The sequence below is a fragment of the Saccopteryx bilineata genome, chromosome 2 (genome assembly GCF_036850765.1).
Source record: "Saccopteryx bilineata isolate mSacBil1 chromosome 2, mSacBil1_pri_phased_curated, whole genome shotgun sequence".
Lineage (NCBI taxonomy): Eukaryota > Metazoa > Chordata > Mammalia > Chiroptera > Emballonuridae > Saccopteryx > Saccopteryx bilineata.
Genome location: NC_089491.1, coordinates 151,866,998 through 151,889,190, shown reverse-complemented (window position 1 = coordinate 151,889,190; position 22,193 = coordinate 151,866,998). Strand labels below are relative to the sequence as shown.

General features: G+C 34.4%; 1 protein-coding gene across 2 annotated transcripts in view; it reads right to left on the bottom strand.

Moving 5' to 3' along the window:
- Positions 1-22,193, bottom strand: part of MSRB3 (methionine sulfoxide reductase B3) — a 176,193-nt gene that overhangs the window by 125,074 nt on the left and 28,926 nt on the right. The window contains exon 2 of one of the 2 annotated variants that reach the window (XM_066258197.1): positions 15,948-16,071. The exons of the other annotated variant lie outside the window; for it this stretch is intronic. Within the exon in view, the coding sequence (XP_066114294.1) occupies positions 15,948-16,023 (76 nt within the window). The 5' untranslated portion in view covers positions 16,024-16,071. The remainder of the gene's footprint in view (positions 1-15,947; positions 16,072-22,193) is intronic. 2 annotated transcript variants of the gene reach the window in all.

Sequence of the window (22,193 nt, the reverse complement as noted above, 5' to 3'; positions counted from 1 at the left end):
AACTGTAAGTGAGGTTTGTTCTTTAAGAAATGCTAGTGCTTATTTAAAGTTATCAATTTTATACATTTTTATTCTTTGGTCATACTATGTTCTCAAAATAATCAGGCTTTTAAAGTGTACCTAATTGCAAAAGGAAGTATCAACTAGAAACAACTATTGTGATTTTATATGAAACAACTCAATAAGAAGTTAGATTTTAATACATTTACATTTCTTGCCACACCGTTTAATAATTAGATGCTTCCTGGACAATTGAAAGCTAAACTATAACATTAGCTCTTTAGCATCATAACCAAAAATTAGGATATACAGTGTGGGGCAAAAGTAGGTTTACCATTGGGAATATGTGAAAGAGTTTGTTCTTGTATTATTTATGAATTATTGTATTACTTTCCATTCAGACAATTGTGAACCTACTTTTGCCCCATCCCGTATAAACACAGAAAGGCTTCATTTTTGTCTCTGATTTCCCTTCTTCCTATCAGACTCACTTTTCTAAAGTCATATGGTGCCACTGTTAATTATGAAGAAATCATTTCATTTTGAAATTCTAGAATAATTCATTGGATGGTTTCCCTTTACTATCTTCACTTAGGTACTATAATTTTCTTATTACACAGGGTAATTTAACATTAGTATTATATAACATCTGTTCAATGACCTCTAAATTGGCTTAGAAGTATGTTACGGAAAGATTTTTTCCCTTTATTTAAATGTTTAACAGAGGACTTTGAAGGAAGAAGGGAGTGTGTGTGTGTGTGTGTGTGTGTGTGTGCACACGCAACACAAAGTATACTTGAGGGGCAACATTGCCACTTTGGTATCTAATCACAGCACCATTCCCTAACAGTAATGTGGTTGTAGATAAGATCCATCTTGGCCCCAAACCAAGGGTACTTATTTACTGAACTATGCCCAAAGTCTCTTTTTATATTAAGACTTGTTCCATGTTATTACCTCAAAAGCAGTCTTGTCTTGAAGCTCCAATGAGAAACTTTTGAACTAAGTAGTAATAAACTTACAGCAAGAGTCCATGTTTTGTCTCTTCTGCTTCCCAGTCATGTGACCAGTGATGGGATTCAGCTGGTTCACACTGGTTAAGCAGAACTGATACCTAATTTTTTGTTGATTTCAGCGAACCAGTTGTTAAAATAGCACTTGAGATCAGTGTTCTAAGGTAGGCAGCTGGGTAGCCATCCAATATGGAAATCACAAATTATATTCCTTCCTCTTTTTTAATGCTCATCTGTGCAACAGCATATTCTAAGCGCCCGTAGTAGTGTTCATTCTGTCCATAGGTGAAAAATTTGCAAGTGAGGATGCCAATCAAGAAGCAGTATGGAAATATCTTAAATTATAGTTTTGTTGTTTTTTGTCAAATATTTAATATTTTTTCATTAATATTTCAAAACTCTTTCTTATAATCTAGTTTTGTGTACCTCTCTTGTTCTTATTTAAGTATTAAAAACATGAAATAATAAACTACCTTTTGATATATTGGTGTTCTATATTGAAAATGATCCTTAGGGCAGAGAACCATTTGTTAAATTATATAAATACCACCACTGCATGTGATCTCAGGCAAGGCAGTCTGACTTTGCACTGACACAGCCACAGGTCTGCTCTAAGGATCACTGCAATGATCACTTAGTAAATACTGTCTGAATAAATACAACATTACATTATAATTCTGAGTATAGTAAATTCTGAAGTTAAAATTGTATTTTAAAAGGTAGCCAGGTCAGACATTTCATTGTGCTGCAATATTGCACTAGTAATTATTTTTCTATAATAATTCCCTCGGAACAGTAAAAATGATCAAAGTAGGAATTGAAAGAAGACAACTAAAATTTAGTGCCTACTATATGCCAGGCACATTTCTAGGCACTTTTAAATAACCATATTTAGCCTGACCAGGCAGTGGCGCAGTGGATAGAGCGTCGGACTGGGATGCAGAGGACCCAGGTTCGAGACCCCGAGGTCGCCAGCTTGAGCGCGGGCTCATCTGGTTTGCGTAAAAGCTCACCAGCTTGAACCCAAGGTCGCTGGCTCCAGCAAGGGGCTACTCAGTCTGCTGAAGGCCCACGGTCAAGGCACATATGAGAAAGCAATCAATGAACAACTAAGGTGTTGCAACGCGCAATGAAAAACTAATGATTGATGCTTCTCATCTCCGTTCCTGTCTGTCTGTCCGTCCCTGTCTATCCCTCTCTCTGACTCACTCTCTGTCTCTATAAAAAAATAAAAAATAAAATAAAATAAAATAAAATAAAATAATTTAAATAACCATATTTAATTATCTCAATAATTCTAGGAGGTAACTGTCATGCCTATTTTACAGATATAGAAACTGAGGCTCATAGGTTTAATATAAGTCAGTAAAGACAAAAAGCAAATAGGTATATTAACTCAAACCCAGAGCTTTCAGACTGCAAAGTCTATGGTCATTATATTTTCCTGTGAGGAAAAAATAAGTTGCAACTTACCTTTTTAATTATGCAATAACTTTCAGCTTAAAAACTATCACTAACTACTTAAGATAATAAGGGAGAAAAATTATAATTGCTACAGACATCCAGAAAAAGTAAATACATTTGTCTATTAGCTAACGTCTGTTTTCCCTGTGCTCATTCCTTCAGCATAGGGTCAGTGACAAGGTTCAAACAGGATTCTCACAAAGCCTATAAAACGTTGAAAGGCTTTTTAACTTCCTGTTAAGAAGTTAATCAGATCTGTTACCTAAATCTTAAAGCACTTTTAAGTCATAAATCTTATATTTCAGTGTGAAAAATCAAAACAAAACCTAAAGATTCCATAACTTTAATTTTGCTCCTAGTATCAGAAAAAGAAAATAAAACTATTAAATATTCTCCCAAGATAATAAGCAAATAAGAGATAAGACTATCTTGTTTTGCTTCAGGTTTACTAGGTTAAAACAGTAAAATTCATGTTAAAATATCTTGCTACTATAATTAAAAATAATATACTTTAATTTGCACAAATACTTTTTTATTTTCAGCTGGTTATTCGTTTGTCAATTTGTAAGTCTGAATAAAATTTTAGTCCTAATATACTAGTATTAGGAATTTCTAAATAAGTGGGCATTTATAAAGCCATATCTAGTCCATTTTAAAAATAGAATGTAAAATATATTCCATAAACCATTTTTTGTGTGTTTATTTGTTTTACATGCCAGTAATTCAATAGGGGGTTTAAGAAAAAAAATGCAAAGTACAGGGAAGAAAAACCCATGCTTGTAGAAGCATAACCAATTCTTCTTTTTTCTCAAAGTAGAACTATATAGAAAAAACATTCCTAAGATTAACACACAATCTAAGATGTCATGATACTTTTGCTTACTCTAGTTTCCATGAAACTAGAGTTACAGGACTTACTTTGAAGACCATTGATCCAACATTTTTCTTACTTTTTTTTTAGGTCATAAAAAATATTGAGTGTTTACAGAGTGCCAGGCACTCACTAAGTAAAATATACTCATTCATTCATTCAATAATTATTTACTGAGCACTTACTATATGCTGGCATTATTCTAAGTACTTAGGATATACCAGTGAACAAAATTAAGATACTACTTTTGTGAAGCTCCCTTAAAAGGCAGCAGGAGTAAATATAGACAGCTAAAACATAATAAAAAATATAAGTGAATTATACAGTCTGTTAGAAGGTAATAAGCATATGAAGGAAAAGAGCAAAACTAAGTAGCAAAGAGAACTGGGCATGCTAGAAGAGCTGTCTTCTTAAATAGAGTGGTCAAGGTAGGTCTCACTGAGAAGGTGACATCTGAGCAAAGCCTAAAGGAAGAGAGAAAGTCAGCTGTGCTGATATCTGAAGGAAGTGCTTTCTGAACACATGTTGGAAATGGCCAATGCAAGAGATGAATACACTAAGAATTTCACACTCGAGCAGTAGAGACAGAAACATGTAACCACAACACAAGTATGAAAACCTGAATATGAACGGGGTAGATAAGCAACAATTTAAACATGCAAAGAATATGCACTTAAACCAGGAAAACTACAGTGTCTCATATGAGCTTTTTTTGTACTTCCAAGAGAAATCTTAGTGTATATCTTTTTAGCCAAGTGCTATACTCAAAATATGTAGTTCTCAGAGAGTATATATCCAGCTAAACTTTTGAACAGAAATCAGAGTGCAGGCTTTGCTAATTGACTCCCTTTCAGACTCTAGAAGATCATCATTTCCAATCTGGAGTCACGCGTAAGAGGATACTCAATAGATGTTCCACGTGTTGAATTTCTGATGGACCTAGACAGCAAAATCCTTTAGCCAAACAATGCTCTTACCCTTCTGAACCACTTCAATAACTCTCCCCTTCAGGGTAACCTTGCAGGTAATGTCAGGGAACATGTATAACTAAAGAAAGCATCAAATTAGTACCTCAACTTTTAAAAAACATTCTTAATTTTTTCACAATCATATTCAGTTTAATTTTATCTGTCCTCCAAGTCTGAAATATAACACAAAGAAATAAAACACCAGATCTTAGGAGTCAGAAAGCAGACAACTATTCCTTTTTATGATAAGGATTTTTGCTTTCTATATGTGAGAAAAATAATATTTTTATGTCATAAATAATCACATTTTATGCCTCTTTGCTGTTTTTCTATCAGTTCACCTAAAACAGTTCTATAGATCAGTTTCAGTTATATTCTACTGATGCATGCACAGAGTTCTAATTAACATGAAAGAACATTATAAGCATGCCAAGGCAACCTTCCATCTTAAACTTCTTGAATTAAACAAGACCCTACGTTTTGTGGTGCATAGTTGAATGATAACATAGGTCTTCTGGTTCCATACTGAAATAGATAAACTAAAAAACATTTTCAAGCAAGTTTTTTTTCCAAGTAAATACTCTGAAACATTCACCCCTATTCTGTTCACGCCTTTCATCTGGATACCCTCAGTATTAGTGTATTTACTCTGCAAGGTACTATTTACACAGGCTAGAGCATTTTGCAATTATTCTCAAATGCCCTCAGTTATTTCTGCTTTATATTCTTTGAAGATACAAACTGTTGAGCCTAATATTAATTCACATTTTCTACAACTATTCATCAAACATCAACAATGAATCGAGAAGTATGATGAACACTGAAAAGTTAAAAACGAGTAAGTCAAGGTTTCTGCCCTAGAAGAGTAAGTATTCTAGCAGGAAGATGAGAAAAACAATCAACACAATGTGCAGTCTTAGAGTAAAAGAATATGCAAAATTTTATGTAAAGAGAGTTTTAACAAAGAAGACATTAACATTCTTAAACTTTGCCCACCTAGATTGACTCTGTCCAGTTACAATTACGACGTGGAAAACTCACATAATTTGTAGAAACTGCATCTACAGGGTCAGAGGAGATTCAAATAGGGAAGAAAATTCCATCTACACAAGCTGAAAGATGTAGTGTAATCAAATGTGTACAATGTCAAGGTGGTAAGTATCTTATCCTGATTAAAGGAATTCAGAGTCTTTTGTGTAAGTGGTATCAATCAGCTAACCTAACAAAGCAAAAAAAAAAAAAAAAAAAAAAAAAAAACAGGGTAAAACATAGATTCAGATTTCTTAGATGAGGAATTAGACAGCTAATAAGGCAGTTTTTAAAAATAAGGGGTAAATGTGCAAACATTTTCTCACTGAAAATCAATAGGAGTAAATATATTTCCCACAACTAATGCCCATTAATAACTTAGAATTCTAGCCTTTAGTAAGTTCTCATTTGTGAAAAGGCATGATTTTCTCGAGAGGAGACAATGGAGAGCTTTGCTTCTACATTCATCCTGATGAAACATTCACCTGAATGATGCTATAAGATAGAAACCACATTTTACATTTATTTGTGTTACAGATTTTTAAGTTCATGTGTAGTGGTCATTTTATCAGCTATTCTTTCTTTAAGTATCAAAAAGAACTAGAGTACGCATCAACTCTTCAAAGTGTCATGCAAATTCCAAGAGCAATGATTTTTTATACTAACGTGGACGATAAAGCCTAGTGTTTAAGAAAATATTTGTCTTGCAAGGCATTTGAGTAAAAAGAGGATTTTTAAAGGCACTTCCATCATCAAATGACAGTAGTGGAAGAGAAAGTCATTTAACTTCAAGTCTATCTGATTGCATGTGAAACGTCTGACAAAGTTGGAGTTCCCTGTTTTTAATTTTTTTTTTTTTTCCCAGTATGGGTCTTCACTAGAATATCACAGCCCATACAGAGAAAAAAAAAATTAAAAACAGACAGGTTCATTTCCATTCTGCATTTCACATGCAATCAAAAAGACTTGCAAAAAACCAGCTTTCTCTCCCATCCTCCCTTGTCCCTTTGGGAACACAGACTGCTAGAGAGATGAGAGGTAACCAGCCACATAAAGGAAGGAAAGGAGCCCCCGCTTATATTGTTATGCAGAATTTTATTTAAATGTAACATTAAGTATTCATTAGAAAAAAATAAAATTTATGTTGTCCAAAAGCTCGGCTTTGTAAACTTAAATAGAATTTAAAATCTAATTAACCACAATGAGCAGAAAACAAGTTACTCAATAAGAGAGCTAAATCTTAGTCTATACATTCTAAAAAAATCTGGTCGATTCTGGAGAAAAAAAGTAAAAAATATTACAACGGTATCACCCATTATTAAAGAAAATGCATAAGGATTCTCTTGAATTATTCACTGTCTCCTGGAGGGACAGTGCAGGTATCTATTTCAGTCATCTTTGCATGCCCAACAACTCGCAGAGTGCCTGGGCAAGAATAAGCGCTAAATAAATACATGTTGCATTTAAATATTTATTCAACTGTACATTTTAATTATTGCTATTTAAATTCTCTTCCTAAAAGATATTTTCTAAATGATGTTTCTTAGAATTTAGTTTAAAAACTGCAACATTTGCTTAATAAATCAGTGAAATTGTAAAAAGAATAAATGATAATCTTTTCCCCTCTATTACTACTCTGAGTCCTTTATTACCACTCCAGTGTTCCATATTCAAATCTTTTATGACTAATATTCTATTAACCCTCTAGATTTAAGATTATGAGATTTCCTAGTCCAGCATTCCCCAAAAGGTATACTGGCTCTGAAAATAAATGCTAAAGTCATTCCTCTTGGGTGTGGGGGAGAGCTTCCATAGTCAAAACAGATTAGGGAAATCTAGTTCACATAAATTTCTTAACTAAGACCTCTTATTCTGATGTGTATTATTAAAAATGTGGTGTTTTGACACACCATTATTTTATGCTCTACCAGAAAATACAAAAAGAGTTGCCAATCAAACTATGACACAATGCTTTATTATCACAATGATTTTTTAAGCTGCATTCTGATTACTAAAATAAAATGTAAAAGCAGTGCATCTCGGAATTTATAAAATTTGGTAATATGCAGTTTCTCAGTTTGATGATGGGGTCTGATGTACAGAGTATTAATAGAACTAGTGTTCCTCAGATCATAGTTATTTTTTGAATTTTTATGAGTTTATTTGAGCCAAACTGACAACATATGCTGGGGAGCAAGATCTCATGCTCCTTCAGAATAGAATTTAGAAAATGATGAACTTCTAGTCCAAATCCCACATGAGGAAGCCAAAACCCAAAGAAGTTACTTGACATGGTCACACACCTGGTTAATGAGAGCCAGGTTCTCTTGTCTGCAGTTTTCCTCTCTTAATTTATTCATTCATTACATTTCTCTCTTGAACTCCTGCTTTGTTGTGCTTTAACATGCCGATCTTTTACTAACCCATGTGCCCACATTCCATTCCCACCCCCATGCGGCCACCCCACCCCCACAACTCCTGCTAATTACATCTATACATTCCTTCAATGTCCTTCAGAGGAACTGTCATTGGTTCAAATCCTATCCTATGCCACTCTGAGCAGAAGCACAATGCTTCTCATTTCTTCTACTTCCCCCTCCATAGTAAAGCAAAAAAGGAGGTGCTTCTATAGATTCACAAAACCATCAAGTATATAACTTCCTTCATCCTATAGATAACAAAACTTGGACCCAAATGTCCATCTTTCTCACCAGAATGTACATTCCTTAAAAAGAGAGATCACATTATTTACCATGTGGCATTATTTTGATACATACAATGGTGCTACTTATTCACACCCATTCATTGATTCAACAAATATATATTGAACACCTATTAAATGATAGACACAATTCTAGTTGCTGAGATGTAGTAGTGAACTAAATAGACCAAAGACAGACAAACAAATAAACAGTCTTTCTGAAGCTACTTTGCAGTAAGCAAGGGTTTTCCTGTATGTATTAGGAAGAGATTTCAACATACAGATTTCCTGTATGTATTAGGAAGAGATTTCAATTAGTCTGGCAAACCCATCATCTTTGCCAGACTAATTTCATGTATCACACCCTCTTTTTTGAAAAATAATTTTTTTCTAGTTATTGTTCCATACAGCCAGAGATTAAAGCTGCACAGAATAGATTTCTGGGAAATGTCAGATAATGTTAACACCTGAGGCTAATATCTAAATTGTGAAAAATTTAACAAGAATGTTATTTCATTCTCAGTTTACAGATGAAGAACAGGAATAAAAGATACAAAACAGAGTCTAAGGGTCAAAAAAACAGGTTGGTGGTAGAAACAAACCACTGCATACAAATTAAGCCTTCCAATCTGTTTCTTCATCAATACCAATAATATAATTGCAAGCTCTGAAACTTATGATATTATCTAAAATTTGCATAAGATATATAAAAATATTAATCAAAATGGAATAGAATATGAAGAGCTGTATCATTCTGGGAGCTAACATACATTTCTGCAACAAAACAAAATCTTAAAACATATAACTATAAAATTTTAAATTTTCTTTGCTTGCTTAAAATTCAAATAATCTAATGATTTAAATTAGCATTCCATTCTTTATAATTATATGGCTGAATATAATAAATATATATAGTATTGAAAGATGCTTATCATAGTAGTTATTGAGTAAATTTATTTTTCCTTTTGTTTTTTAAATTTAAATTCTATAAATGTATAGCTCTTACAAGTCACCTTGTAAGAGCTATACAAGATATCTTTATCATTTCATGGTATATTTTTCAGAACATGCATTTTTATGTGACTAATACAAGTGCAAATTTACTAAATATGAAAAAATAAGAAGGTGAAATAAATGAGATAAGGATTTGCAGCTGCATTGCAGTAAAATTTATTTAAAACATTTAAAATTAAAATGTATCTAGCAAAAGCAACCATGAGAAATTTAATCTCTAAATAAAATGTTTAGGATGAAGCTATACACTAGAAAAAACTGATAATGAAAATTTCTCAAGTATCTAGCCTCTATATGTGATTTTTTGTGACTTGTCATTCATGCCTCATTCCTTCATTAAGCACGTGTTTGTAGAGGGTCAAAGGTGGCTCAGTCTTGTTTTAATAACTCCTATGATCTGTTAGATAACATTATTGTGAACATATTTAGATAAACAAACATCTATATAATTCCTCAAAAAGTCCATATTGTCTAGATAATGTAACCCTGTAGAATTATCATTTGTTTTTAGAACACATACATGTTTCACATTTACAGTCATTGTTAACTAGCGAATTTTTCAAACAAAACTAATATTTATTTTATGTTTAGTTTATGTCCATTTTAATCTATGATGCTGTGATTAAAATATAATATGAAAATATTTCATTGTTAACAAAATATTAACAAAATCCACACTTAACAAACCATATGCCCAACACCTTATTTGTACAAATGCAATGTTCTATAATATTTAGCATTGTGAACAAATAATTTTATAAACTCATGGAGTAATTAGATGCTGCATAGCAAGTTTTCAACATTAACTAAAACTTTATTATATTATAGAGTTTCTAAAACATTTTGTTTTAGAAAACACATATACATCAGAGTACTTATTAATCACAATTTTAAATATAAATTTTCTTAATTTCCAAAAATATTTTAATTCATGCAGAAAAAAAAACAATTTATGCTTAACAGTCAACATGTTAAACTAGTAACATTTTCAAGATTCTATAAAAATTCAAAACATAGCAAAACAAAATGTGAAATTTTCTTCAATTCATGGGTGGTCTGCTGAAGAAAATTTAGCTGCATATAAAACTATAAGTTATTGTTAAATCAGCTATTTGGATTCAAGATAAGTTAATTTATGAAAGCTTGTTTTAGTTTATAGAAAGTCTTCACATGAAAGACAATTTCAATGAGATGGCAAGCATAAGGGAGTTGGAATTCCTATTGAAAATGGAAAAAGGTTTTGCACTCCACAAATATTGTTTGAACATTAATATAAGCAGAAAAATTTGTGCTTTGTAAATCCATGTGGTCCTAACTGCATATTCTTTATATACTTTTGTTTAAGTTTTCACAATGCACCTGTGTGCTAGTATCAATACCCTTTCATGCTGTGAAAGAATGTAAATCTAGTGCCATCTACTGGAAAAGGTGGATTCTATTCAATCAATTAATTGCAAATTATTTTTTTGAATCATGTGAGTTGAAATTTGCATGTCTGTTTTTAAAAAAACAAATTCTTTTCTTCCCAAAAAAATCTTACCCCAAAGGATTTTTAATATAATTAAATACAGTAAGATGAACATGTAAGAATGGTGATACTGTAGAAGAGAGGGCATTAATCTAAACACGTGGAAGAGAATTCCATAGGTGGTATCAATAGAGAAATCAGAAATATTGTGTTCTGATCAGTTTAGTTTCAGTTTAGTTTCTTTTAAAACATAGGTTATGAACCTATGGGCAACAAAAATACTTGAAATTATATGAAATACTGTGTGTAGGTATATATACATATGTTTTTCTAAAGAAGAGTCATAATTTTTATCAAATAACCATGAAGATAGTTCATCTTTGCATGACCCAAAAAGGTTTCTAAAAACTAAAATAGCCAATTATTCAGTAGGTAAAAAACACACTGGTGACTTCAATTACTTTTTAAAAGATAAATATAATGTCAGATGCCAGTAATGAACAACTCCCAACTCAAACTAGAATAGTAGGTAGTACTTATTTATAGATGTTGCTTTGGTACATATATTTTTACCAGCATTTCCTCTTTATAAATGGAGAACTTAAAATACAACAATATTAATTTGCTCCAGAAAAAAGTGATCAAAAAGAGCCAGAATTCTTAATTCTCATAATTATAATATGCACTTATTTCCTTCACCAAAACTCAAACTGAAAGAAAATGTAAAACCAAATCTGTATAACACACATTGAATCTGTGTTATTTGTTTAGCTTCAATGTGATTCAGACCTAAAATATCTACAATATATTAATACCATAAAGTGAGAAAAGAGACATTGTTTTTCACTCAAAAGGCAACCAAACTATCAACTTTACTTTGACTCTTCCCATATAAAGACTCTCAAATAAATTTGTATCTCTGTTACAGCTATCACTTCACCTACATGCAAACTTTCCAAATGTTTATTCATTCATCTAACAATATTTATTAAGTGCCAGGCACTGTGCTAAGCTCTGAAGCCACAAGTCCCTGATTCATAGAGAGTTCTAGTTATACAGATTATATTCTATGACTTACAAACACTATTTGCAAAGTTATTTCTTTTTAAGACCTCTACTTTCTACATTAGAACAAACTGCCACTAAAGTCAAGTAAGAGTAACAACCATATATTACATGTATGATGTTACAGAAGAGTATAACTTATCATTGTAATTAGTACTATTTAGACAAATACTCTCACTTGGCTGAAAGCTAGCATGATTGCTAGGCTAAACTACAATTAAACTTAATTTTTATCAAACATTGAGACTATGTATAATATTGTGCCTCTTAATCCCTCCTCAAATAATACTTTGGTCTTGATTTAGAGGTAAGGAATTCCAGTGTTCAAACATGGAACATATTCCTGTCATTCCGCCACAACCTAGCAGACTTTTCTGTAAATTCTCAGCCACTGATTAGTGCTGAGTTTTAAGATTTACTTTAGCCAAAGCCAAAAATAAAAACAAATGACAGTTAATAAAAATCACAGAATTTCAGAATCTAATAGATTATCTAACTTGAATTTCTAGTTTTAAAGATAAAGAGACTAAGATCTGGAAAGGTTTACTCTTATGATCAAGGTCACAGAAGTTAATTACAGAGCTGTAGTTAGAATTTTCTGACTCTAATTCCAGTGCTCTTTTTAATACATAAAAGAAACTGTTATAGGAAATTAAGAAGAAATTCTAAGAGAGAAAAATTACCTTTAATTATAAACATGAGCAAACCATAACTCAGAGGCACTTAATAAGCTCTAAATTAAAATTATGCTTTATTAAAAAATAAGTAAAGGAAGTCAAAGCTGAAAAATGATAGATCACTCTTCTGGGATATGGCCTTAATATAGGTCAATACGGTTATAATCAACTTTAAGAGCCTGTTCCAATTATTTTTTAGTTCTAGAATTATTTCATATTGAATAATACCTGAAATTAGTAGGGTACTGGCTAAGGAGCAGAAATCTTTTTGATTTACAGAGATTTTTGTTGTAATGCGTTTTGACTGGGGAACAGTAAATTAAAGCAAGACTTCAAACTTTCACTTTAATTTCCTATATCTCCTATTTTGACCTCTTCCCTCCCTACTATAAGGACTAGAATTCCCACTGAGATTTCATTTTTATTTTTCAAAATTTTAATAGTTTGATTCATTATCATTGAACATAATTTCTTCAACATTTATATATTTCTACAAGTAAAATTCTGTTTGAGAAATCAATGATAAAGATTTTGCTAATGTTCAATATAATGAAAATATTGAAAGACTGAGTTTCATAACACTTTAAAAAGTAAGTGGTGCTTAAATGGCTAAGGAATTATGGAATACTATTCTAGCCAATTCATTTATCAAAGTAAAATGGGTTTTCAGGCCAAAAAGACAGAGATTTTCTTTGAGCTTCCATCAGTACAGGGTAACAATAAAAGAAATGTGTTGTTTATTTATAGGATTTGAATTCTGGTTCAGCACAGGATATATAAGTAATATAAAGAGGTTAAAATAACATAATGAGATGGTTGTTTCTCAAACATAAAGTGCATTTGTGGTTCCTATTATAATAAAAATAGTTAAGTGAAAAATGGGACTAATTTAAATGATTTAAAATGTCAATTGTACTAGAAAATTACAAAAATATATATAACTATAGATATGTATTGTAAACTTAGTGAACAGTTATATATGTTGCTTGCTAGATGCCAGCCACTGTTTTAAGTGGTGTTCACACTGTAATTTATTTCATTCCCACAGCAACCCTTTCCAGTGAGTACTATTATTGTTCTAATAACAATAGAAATAAGAAAGCCAAGACATACAGCTAGTTAACTGGCAAAGCCAGATTTCAAATCCAGTCAAACTTCAGAATTTATGTGCTTAAGCACTACATTATTATGATTACTTCTTAAGAATTATCAGCTTTGTTGAATTTATATTTGAATTGTTTTGATATCAAAATTTAAAGACACTTATATCTCAATTAAAGAATTTCATTATGAAACTCTTTAATTCCATGATTGTCATATTTCAAGGAATACCCCATTAAATTGTTTCTGTAAATACTTAGCCTCCTCTGTGTATAACATACTCATGTTATAAGAGCTGTGCTGAGGCCCTGGCCTGTTAGCTCAGTGGTAGAGTGTCGGCCTGGCGTCTGGATGTCCTAGGTTCAACTCCTGGTCACACCATACAGAAGAAGCACCCATCTGCTTCTCCCCCCCCCCACCTCTCCCAACCTCTCTCTCTCCTCCCCCTGCAGTCATGGCTCGATTGGAGTGAGTTGGTCCTGGGCACTGAGGATGGCTCCATGGCCTCTGCCTCAGGTGCTAAGAAGAGCTCAGTTGCTGAGCAACTGAGCAATGCCCCAGATGGGCACAGCATCAGCCTCTAGTGGGCTTGCTGGGTGGATCCTGGTCTGGGCCCCCCGGGAGTCTGTCCCTGCCTCTCCTCCTCTCACTGAATAAAAAAAAATACAAAAATAACAAAAAAAACAAGATCTATGCTGGTGCTCTCATGTTAGGGTTTTTTCGGTGGAGAACAAAGCTATGTATAAGTTAATTAACTTTCATACTCCAATTATTATGAGTAATATATCAATGTGGAAAGTTCCACATGGCACAGGGACTACATTGGTTAATGTTCTCCCTCAAACTCATATACAACTCAACAGACAGACCTTGTCAGTTTTACTACCTGAATCTCTCTCTAATCCAACCTTCTTCTTTCCAAACCAACTGTAATGACCATTGTTAAGGCTCTCAGCACTTTCTGAGTCCCTCCAGTCTCAAAGTCCTCCAATATACTCTATGAGGGCAATGCAGGGGCGTGGCTGGTGGGGGAGGCAAAGGGACTGAGAGGAGTAATTGGGGCCCCCATGCGTTAAGCTTCCTTAGCTTCTCATGTCACCACTAACAAATATAACATCTATTTAAAAACAAACAAACAAACAAACAAACAGATATTTACTATTCAAAGGCAACTTTAAGAGAAATGCCCTACCCTCCCTTTTAGTCAAGTTGCCATCCCAGCCTTACAGAAACATCTGAAACCAGCACTGACCTTCCACCATACTAAATCAATAATCATAAAATGCAAATCAAGTCATGCCAGTCTCCCTTCATTCCTTCCCAAGATTTAAATTCCTCAAAACATCACCTAAGGTGCTTCCCCATTTGGTAGCCTTTCTTCCTCATCTCTTCCACTTGCCTCACCCACCCAAGCTAGCCTGGCTCTGAGCATGCATACCTTGCTCTTTCAGGCCTTGATGTTTTGCCCATGCTACTTCATATATTAGAAATATCCTTCCCCATCTTTGGACATCTGGCTGACTGTTCCTCGTAGATTGAGATTCAGCTCAAACTTCATATCCTCTATGAGGTCCTCTTTAAATTCAGAGACCTTCCTTCCCTTCCAAAATTTCTTCCCTTAAGCAAAGAGCTAGTACCCTCCTCATCTGGATTCCCCTCAAGTCTCCAGCATATAAATACCCTGAGACTAGTCTTAGCACCGTGTGGTTCAATGGTTCTCAACAGCTCCATCTCCATCTTGTACTAGTTATAGCAATTGGCTTGATCTTGTTTATCACTGTATCCTCATTGCTTCACACAATGCCTGGCACTCAATGAATGTTTGATGAGTCGGAATTAAATTCTCTATCCAAAATAGTAATAGAGGTAGGTATGTTAATAGAAAATATAAATAATATTGACAATAATGTTCACAGAAAATATCTGACCATTGTGATTTTCATAATAAAATATTAAACTTATATTATACATATAATGAAATTTTAGAATTTCCTGCTATACTTGTTTAAAAGCATAAAATACATTTTTTTAAAAGTGTAGTGGTTCTAATTTAAGAACCAGTTGATACATGCTATATTAGTTCTGTTGATTTGGTCACTGTTAAGTAGATTTTTTTCTGTTTAACTATAATAACTGACTTTACTAAAGTTGTTCATTTTAATTTTTCTACGTGGTTGTATGTAGAATAAAAAGCATTTAATTATCCTTTAACAAGATGAATGTCCTATTTTGTGTGATTTGGGGCAGTTTCTTATCAAGACTACCAGCCTCTTATGAACAATATTATGATTTTCAGATGTGCAGTGTGCATTAAATAACAAGAAGATATCATGAAATATTAGTGACAATTATATACTAAGCTAGGAAACTGCACAATGTTTCCAAAGGTTGTAAGGATTGTGGAAATGAGTATTACTCAAAGTAGAATGGTGATTTATAACCAATTTCCATCTTCAAATTAGGGCCCAAGTAAAAGAAAATGAAATTTAGCAAAGCATTACGGTGTATCATTTCCTGCAGCAGAAACACCCACCCAGATCAGTGCCCTCACTAGGTACAGTACAAGAAGCAGCCACCTGAGGGAAGCCCACAGGCTCGAAGGGCCACTGGCTGGCTCTTTGTCACCAAATGCAGCAGGTTGAATGCAGACATCACTGTGATATCTTCAACAAAACGAGAGGCAAAGAAGAGGGGCAAGAGCTGAGTAGGAGAAAAAAGAAAAAATATTAAAACATCACAAATGTTAAAGACATTCATTGCACAATCGAAGGTTACAGTTTTATCTGAACTGAACACTCATACACAAAGCTAATAAATTTCAAATACCGATTTTCCACCTGGCGAGCTTACTTGTACTGCAAGATTATTTATATTTTACGAATAAAATATACATAATGATAGTATAATCTATGACTATATTTTGCAAGCAGTTCAGAAAAGAGACAAACTTTAAAACAGTTGAAAAGAATTAGCATTTACTAAATTCGTACCATGTGGCAGGAACTGTCTGGGGCAGGGGTCCCCAAACTTTTTACACAGGGGGCCAGTTCACTGTCCCACAGTCCATTGGAGGGCCAGACTATAAAAAAACTATGAACAAATCCCTATGCACACTGCACATATCTTATTTTAAAGTAAAAAAATAAAACAGGAATACAATATTTAAAATAAAGAACAAGTAAATTTAAATCAACAAACTGACCAGTATTTCAATGGGAACTATGCTCCTCTCACTGACCACCAATGAAAGAGGTGCCCCTTCTGGAAGTGCAGCAGGGGCGGATAAATGGCCTCAGGGGGCCACATGGGGCCCGCAGGCCATAGTTTGGGGACCCCTGGTCTGGGGTCTAATAAACATATTGTATCATTTCATTCTTGTAATAAACCTAAAAGGTAGGTGGTTTTTGTTTTTGTTTTTTTTTACAGAGAGTCAGAGAGAAGGATAGACAGGGACAGACAGACAGACAGGAATGGAGAGAGATGAGAAGCATCAATCATTAGTTTTTCCTTGCGCATTGCAACACCTTAATTGTTCATTGATTGCCTTCTCATACGTGCCTTGAGCACAGGCCTTCAGCAGACTGAGTGACCCCTTGCTCGAGCCAGCGACCTTGGGCTCAAACTGGTGAGTTTTTGCTCAAACCAAATGAGCCCTCGCTCAAGCTGGCAACCTTGGGGTCTCGAACCTGGGTCTTCCGCATCCTAGTCCAACGCTCTAGCCACTGCGCCACCTCCCGGTCAGGGAGGAGGTATGTTTTATCCTCCAATAAATATGTGAGGAAAACGAGGCTCAAAGGTCCAAGGGCAAAAAGCAAATAACCAGTGAAAAAGGATTAAAAAACCCTGTTATATCTGCTGCAAAGCCATGTTCTCTCCTTACACCACACTGCTTTCTTCCAACAACTTTTGCAAATCGCCCTCCCTGGAGAAGAATGTAAAATATTGTAAGATTAAGAGATTTCTTTTATTAGAGTTTCATTTTTTATTACTAGAGAGCCAAATAACCTAGGGACAACTAAGAGACTTCACTTTAGAAACAGTGTTAAGTTTGAACAAAGTATAGCAAATATGAATTTTTCATTTGATTTTACAGTTTATAATTTCTAGGTCAATAATATTCACAAGCTAGTCTTAAAAATGGTAAAGTATTTTTAAAAGTTTTTAGAATTGAGCCATGTGGAAGAATCTCAAAATTATGTGAGTGATAAACTTCAGAGAAAAGTTAGTATTTTTTTTCAAGTTTTGTACAACCTTTCAGTTGGTAAAGATTAACTTCAAATGAAGATGGAAAATAATAGATTAATATTAACTTCTAATTTTTATTTAAAATTAGCACTGTAAGTGACCTTAACCACTAAATGTTCAAAAATGGATATAAAATTAATGTCTAGTTCATTTCCTGAGCCTCACCACCCCCCCTAAAATAAAATTCTGTTCCTGGTCTCTTCTGACCTCCTTGAAGAACAAACACATAATAAACAGTAATATATTTTACCAAATCACTCTGGAGTATATCTGACAGAAATCTGCTTGTATTAACATGCCTGAACTCTGACTTCTCCAAACTAAACTTAACTACAGAACTTAAAACATTTTTGTGTGACTAACTGGAGACAAAAGGGAGGAAGAGGGAAGGTAAGTATCACAATGCACAGCCTGAAAGAACCATTAAATGTAAATAAACATGCCATTTTCACGAGTGATTGCAGAGCAGGGAAAAGAGAGCATTCCTTTGGAGCAGACTACTGACTAATAAAAGATCAAAGGTCTATACCTCACAACACTATAAATAAAAATGTATTTTTTCCTTGTGACCTTCTCTGTGAGGAATAAAGTGTGCACGGTAAATGTAATTACTTAGCAAAGCCACAGCCTCATTGTGCTCCCACAGCTGATCATAAAACGTCTTCCTATTCTGTTCCATCGACTGTGGTACCAGGCAGCCTGTGCACCTACCTATAGCTGCAGCCATCTGGCTAGTGTCAAAGCCAGCGCACAGGAAGAAAGGGAGTGATGTCATTCCGCAGGTCAGGCAAAGAACAAAGATGCATTCTACAATTAAAAGCTGAGGGCCTCAAATGCCGGGGGCCTCGAGCATGACATGACTGCATGATTTAATGTTCTGACTGGTGCATTTATTTTTACCCAAATAGCCAGGGCTCCATCTAGTGGCAAATAAGTTTTGCCCAGTTTTCTTTCAAAGCAAACCTAGAAAGTGCTAGCTACATTAGCACCAATCAAGTAGAGCAACTGAAATAATCAATAACTTTTAGAACAATAAAGTCATTTTACACTGAAGGATACAAAATGCATGATCTGTAACAATGTTCTTCATTTTCAAATCCTTCAAAGTATGCATTTCATAGGTAAGACTTTGATAGAACCCTAATTTTTAAATGCTTTAACCCTAATTACTGTAAAAAAAAAAAGAGGAGCTATTTCTGCAAACTGCATGCAAAATGACATTACTTACACACTGTTCTAAAAATATGTAGCTGAAATGTAAAGTGAAAAACAGTTCTCAGGAATGGATGTTTGCATCTGGATGTCTTGATGAAATCAAACTCATAATCTTCTACTTTCAAAGAACAAAAGAATCAGAGTTAAAATGGCTCTAACGTGTGACACCAAAAGCAACTTAGCTCTAGAACAGAGAAAGACATCTTTTTTCGCTGAAATTATTTAACAACATTAATTTTTCACTAGTATTTTGCACTTAATTTATTTGCAGTAAATGAAATGAAATACTTTGGCAAACCGATCTAAAATACAGAATGCATTTGCATGAAAGATGCGTTATTATAATGGATGTGTGTGAGCTCTGGGGTCAGATGGCCTGGGTTTGAATCCAACCTTGCTCCTAACTAGTTGTATTACTTTAGGCAAGGCATTTACCCTCTCAATGACTCAGTTTCCTCAACTCTAAAATAAGTTAGTAGGTAAAATGGACTTGGAACAAATCTTGGCACATAGTATAAGTTCAGCAACCGGTGTGCAAATTTGGTTATATTGTAAAATTACAAAATTAAATATTTCTAACAATCCATTTATAAATTGGGTATACCTAATCTTATTTAGAATTAGCAGGTCATTCTCCAAAGACAGAATCCTATTTAGGCCAGAAAACTAACTACTCTTTGATGGATTTCCATAGTGAATTATCCTAATAAAAACAGTAAGATAGAAATATCCCCAAAATAACAGTTGATGAAACCCTTGGCATGTGGTAGGCACTATACTAAGCACTTCACATTTATTAGCTCTTTTAATTTTTATGGTCTTATGAGATACATATTATTGTTTTCCCATTTTTAGATGAAGAGAGAGAGATAGAGGGAGGTTAAAAAATTTGCCTAAAATCTTACAGCTAGTAAGGAGGTCCCTTAAAAAGCTGGACTGAATGTTTTAATATGTAGATTTGAACCTAGGCCATCTAGCTCCAAGCCAGTGTTCTTGACCCCTACACAATTGCTGATTAAAAGCCTGAAGTTGTGGCTGATAATAAACACTTAATAAGGATTAAACTAATTCAAGATTATTCAAAGATTCTCTCCCTTGGCACTGAGTGAAAAAAGTAGGGAGTTAAGTAAAAAGTTTAAGACATACTCAGATTTCTAGATTTGATCTTTCTGTTTCCAGCAGATGCAACTTCCCTTTCTCTTTGACCTTCAAAATTTTCCCCAAACTCTTTGGATACACCTTTATGATCCTAAAGACTCCACTTGAATCTACCAAAGCTTCAATATGTTGATGATATGGTACTTTTGAGGGCCAAACTTATAGTCTCTCTCCCTGCCAAAAATATTTAAGTTTCAATTTGTTAGCTTTCTTCTCTCTGTGCTCCCTGAGGTGTGAGGACCCTAGCCAGAAACAATCCTAGTCTAAAAAGAAGCAAAAGAAACTCCTGCTTCTAAGTGGTGACAGTAGTTGGTGAAAGAATTAGCATTAATCACCCTGTAGAAATGAGCACTAAGTAAGGGTCACCCAAAACATCTCTAATTCAAGTTTATCCTCAACTCCTCACTTTTGTATTCCCTTTGACTCAAATAATTGAATAGATGAGTAACATTGATGATAAACATATTTTTTTCTTTTTCTTAGCAAGAGAGACAGAGACAGAGACAGAGAGAGGGACAGACAGGGACAGACAACAAGGGAGAGAGATGAGAAGCATCAACTCTTCGTTGTGGCACCTTATTTGTTTATTGATTGCTTGCTCATATGTGACTTGACAGGGAGCGAGGGGACTCCAGCTAAGCTGGTGCCCCCATGCTCAAGCCAGTGACCTTGGGCTCAAGCCAGTGACTTTGGGCTTCAAGCCAGCAACCTTTGGGCTCAAGCCAGAGATCATGGAGTCATGTCTATGAGCCCACACTCAAGCCGGCAACCTCAGGGTTTTGAACCTGGGTCCTCGAAGGCCAACACTCTATCCACTGCTCTACTGCCTGGTCAGGCTCCATATGTTTTGTTTTGTTGGGGTTTTTTTGTTTTTTTTGTTTTTGGTCAGACACATAACTTATGCATCTTTCTAATTTCCCAGAATATCTAGCACATCATTTTGAAAATATTTGTTGAAAAATACTGGTTGAACAATTCTAATGAGCAGTATCACACCATGTGTTGAGAATAGAATTAAATTATATGATTATCTATAATTGTCTGCTCTACAGTTTTTAATGATTCCCCACTCCATACTGCAGGGTTTCCTAACCCATGTTCTGAGAAATATGAAATATCCTTACAAGCAAGGTTAGTAGTCAAGTAATTGTGGAAATGCCACCCAATATAAAGGATCTGAGACGCTTTGCGGTAAACACACCTACTTCACTGTGTCTCAGTTGGGGCCTCTCAAATAGTTCTGACCATACAGAAGTCCTTTCCTATGACCAGCCCACAGAACACATTCTGGTAAATCTTTTGGATAAAGTCCAAATTTTTAAACAAAGCAACTGAAGTTCTAAATCCAGCTGTGACTAACTCTTCAGCCTTTCTCTTGCCATAACCACATCCCACCCCATGCCACGCTCCTGCCTTACCAATACCCTCATAACTTCCCCCCAAATAGATCTGCTGTTTTTCACTTTCACCTCCTTATCTTTCTTCACTCCATATCCTCACCCTCCTTGTCACCACTCCCACCACCCACCACTCCTAACCTCTCCAATAGGGTGCCCACTGAAGCACCAAGCATGCTATTACATCTCCTATAACAAGTTTCAGAGCACTGATTTGCTTATATATCTGTCTCCCTCTTCTAGATTATAAATGTTTTAAGTGCAGGAATGGTGTCTTTTTCACCTTTGTATTCCAGTACCTGGCACTATTTACTAAGTTTAAAAAAAAATGATTATGCAAATGACTGATTCTATGGATTGATTGTTCAGGTACATCATTTCCCACCCTGTTCTCTCTGCCATCTCAACTGCTATTGGTGCTTAAAGGTAACCATTTGAATTACAACCAGTTAGTCCCTACATAGGAATTAGCAGTTCCTCTGAAGGTGAGAGGTTGAAAATGGAATCTGACTTGAGATTCAAGATAATATGAATGTCTTATTTTGGTCAACAATTTTTAATTCTATTCCATCTTCCCCGTCCTCCTACCCCAGGACTCTGACATCCAAAATTTTAACTAAAGTTAGTTTTGGAGTTGGTGTTTTTAGTTTGTTTGTTTTTTGGTGACAGAGACAGAGAGAGAGACACAGAGATGGACAGACAGACAGGAAGGGAGAGAGATGAGAAGCATCAATTCTTCATTGCAGCACCTTAGTTGTTCATTGACTGCTTTCTCATATGTGCCTTGATGGGGGGGGGGGTACAGCA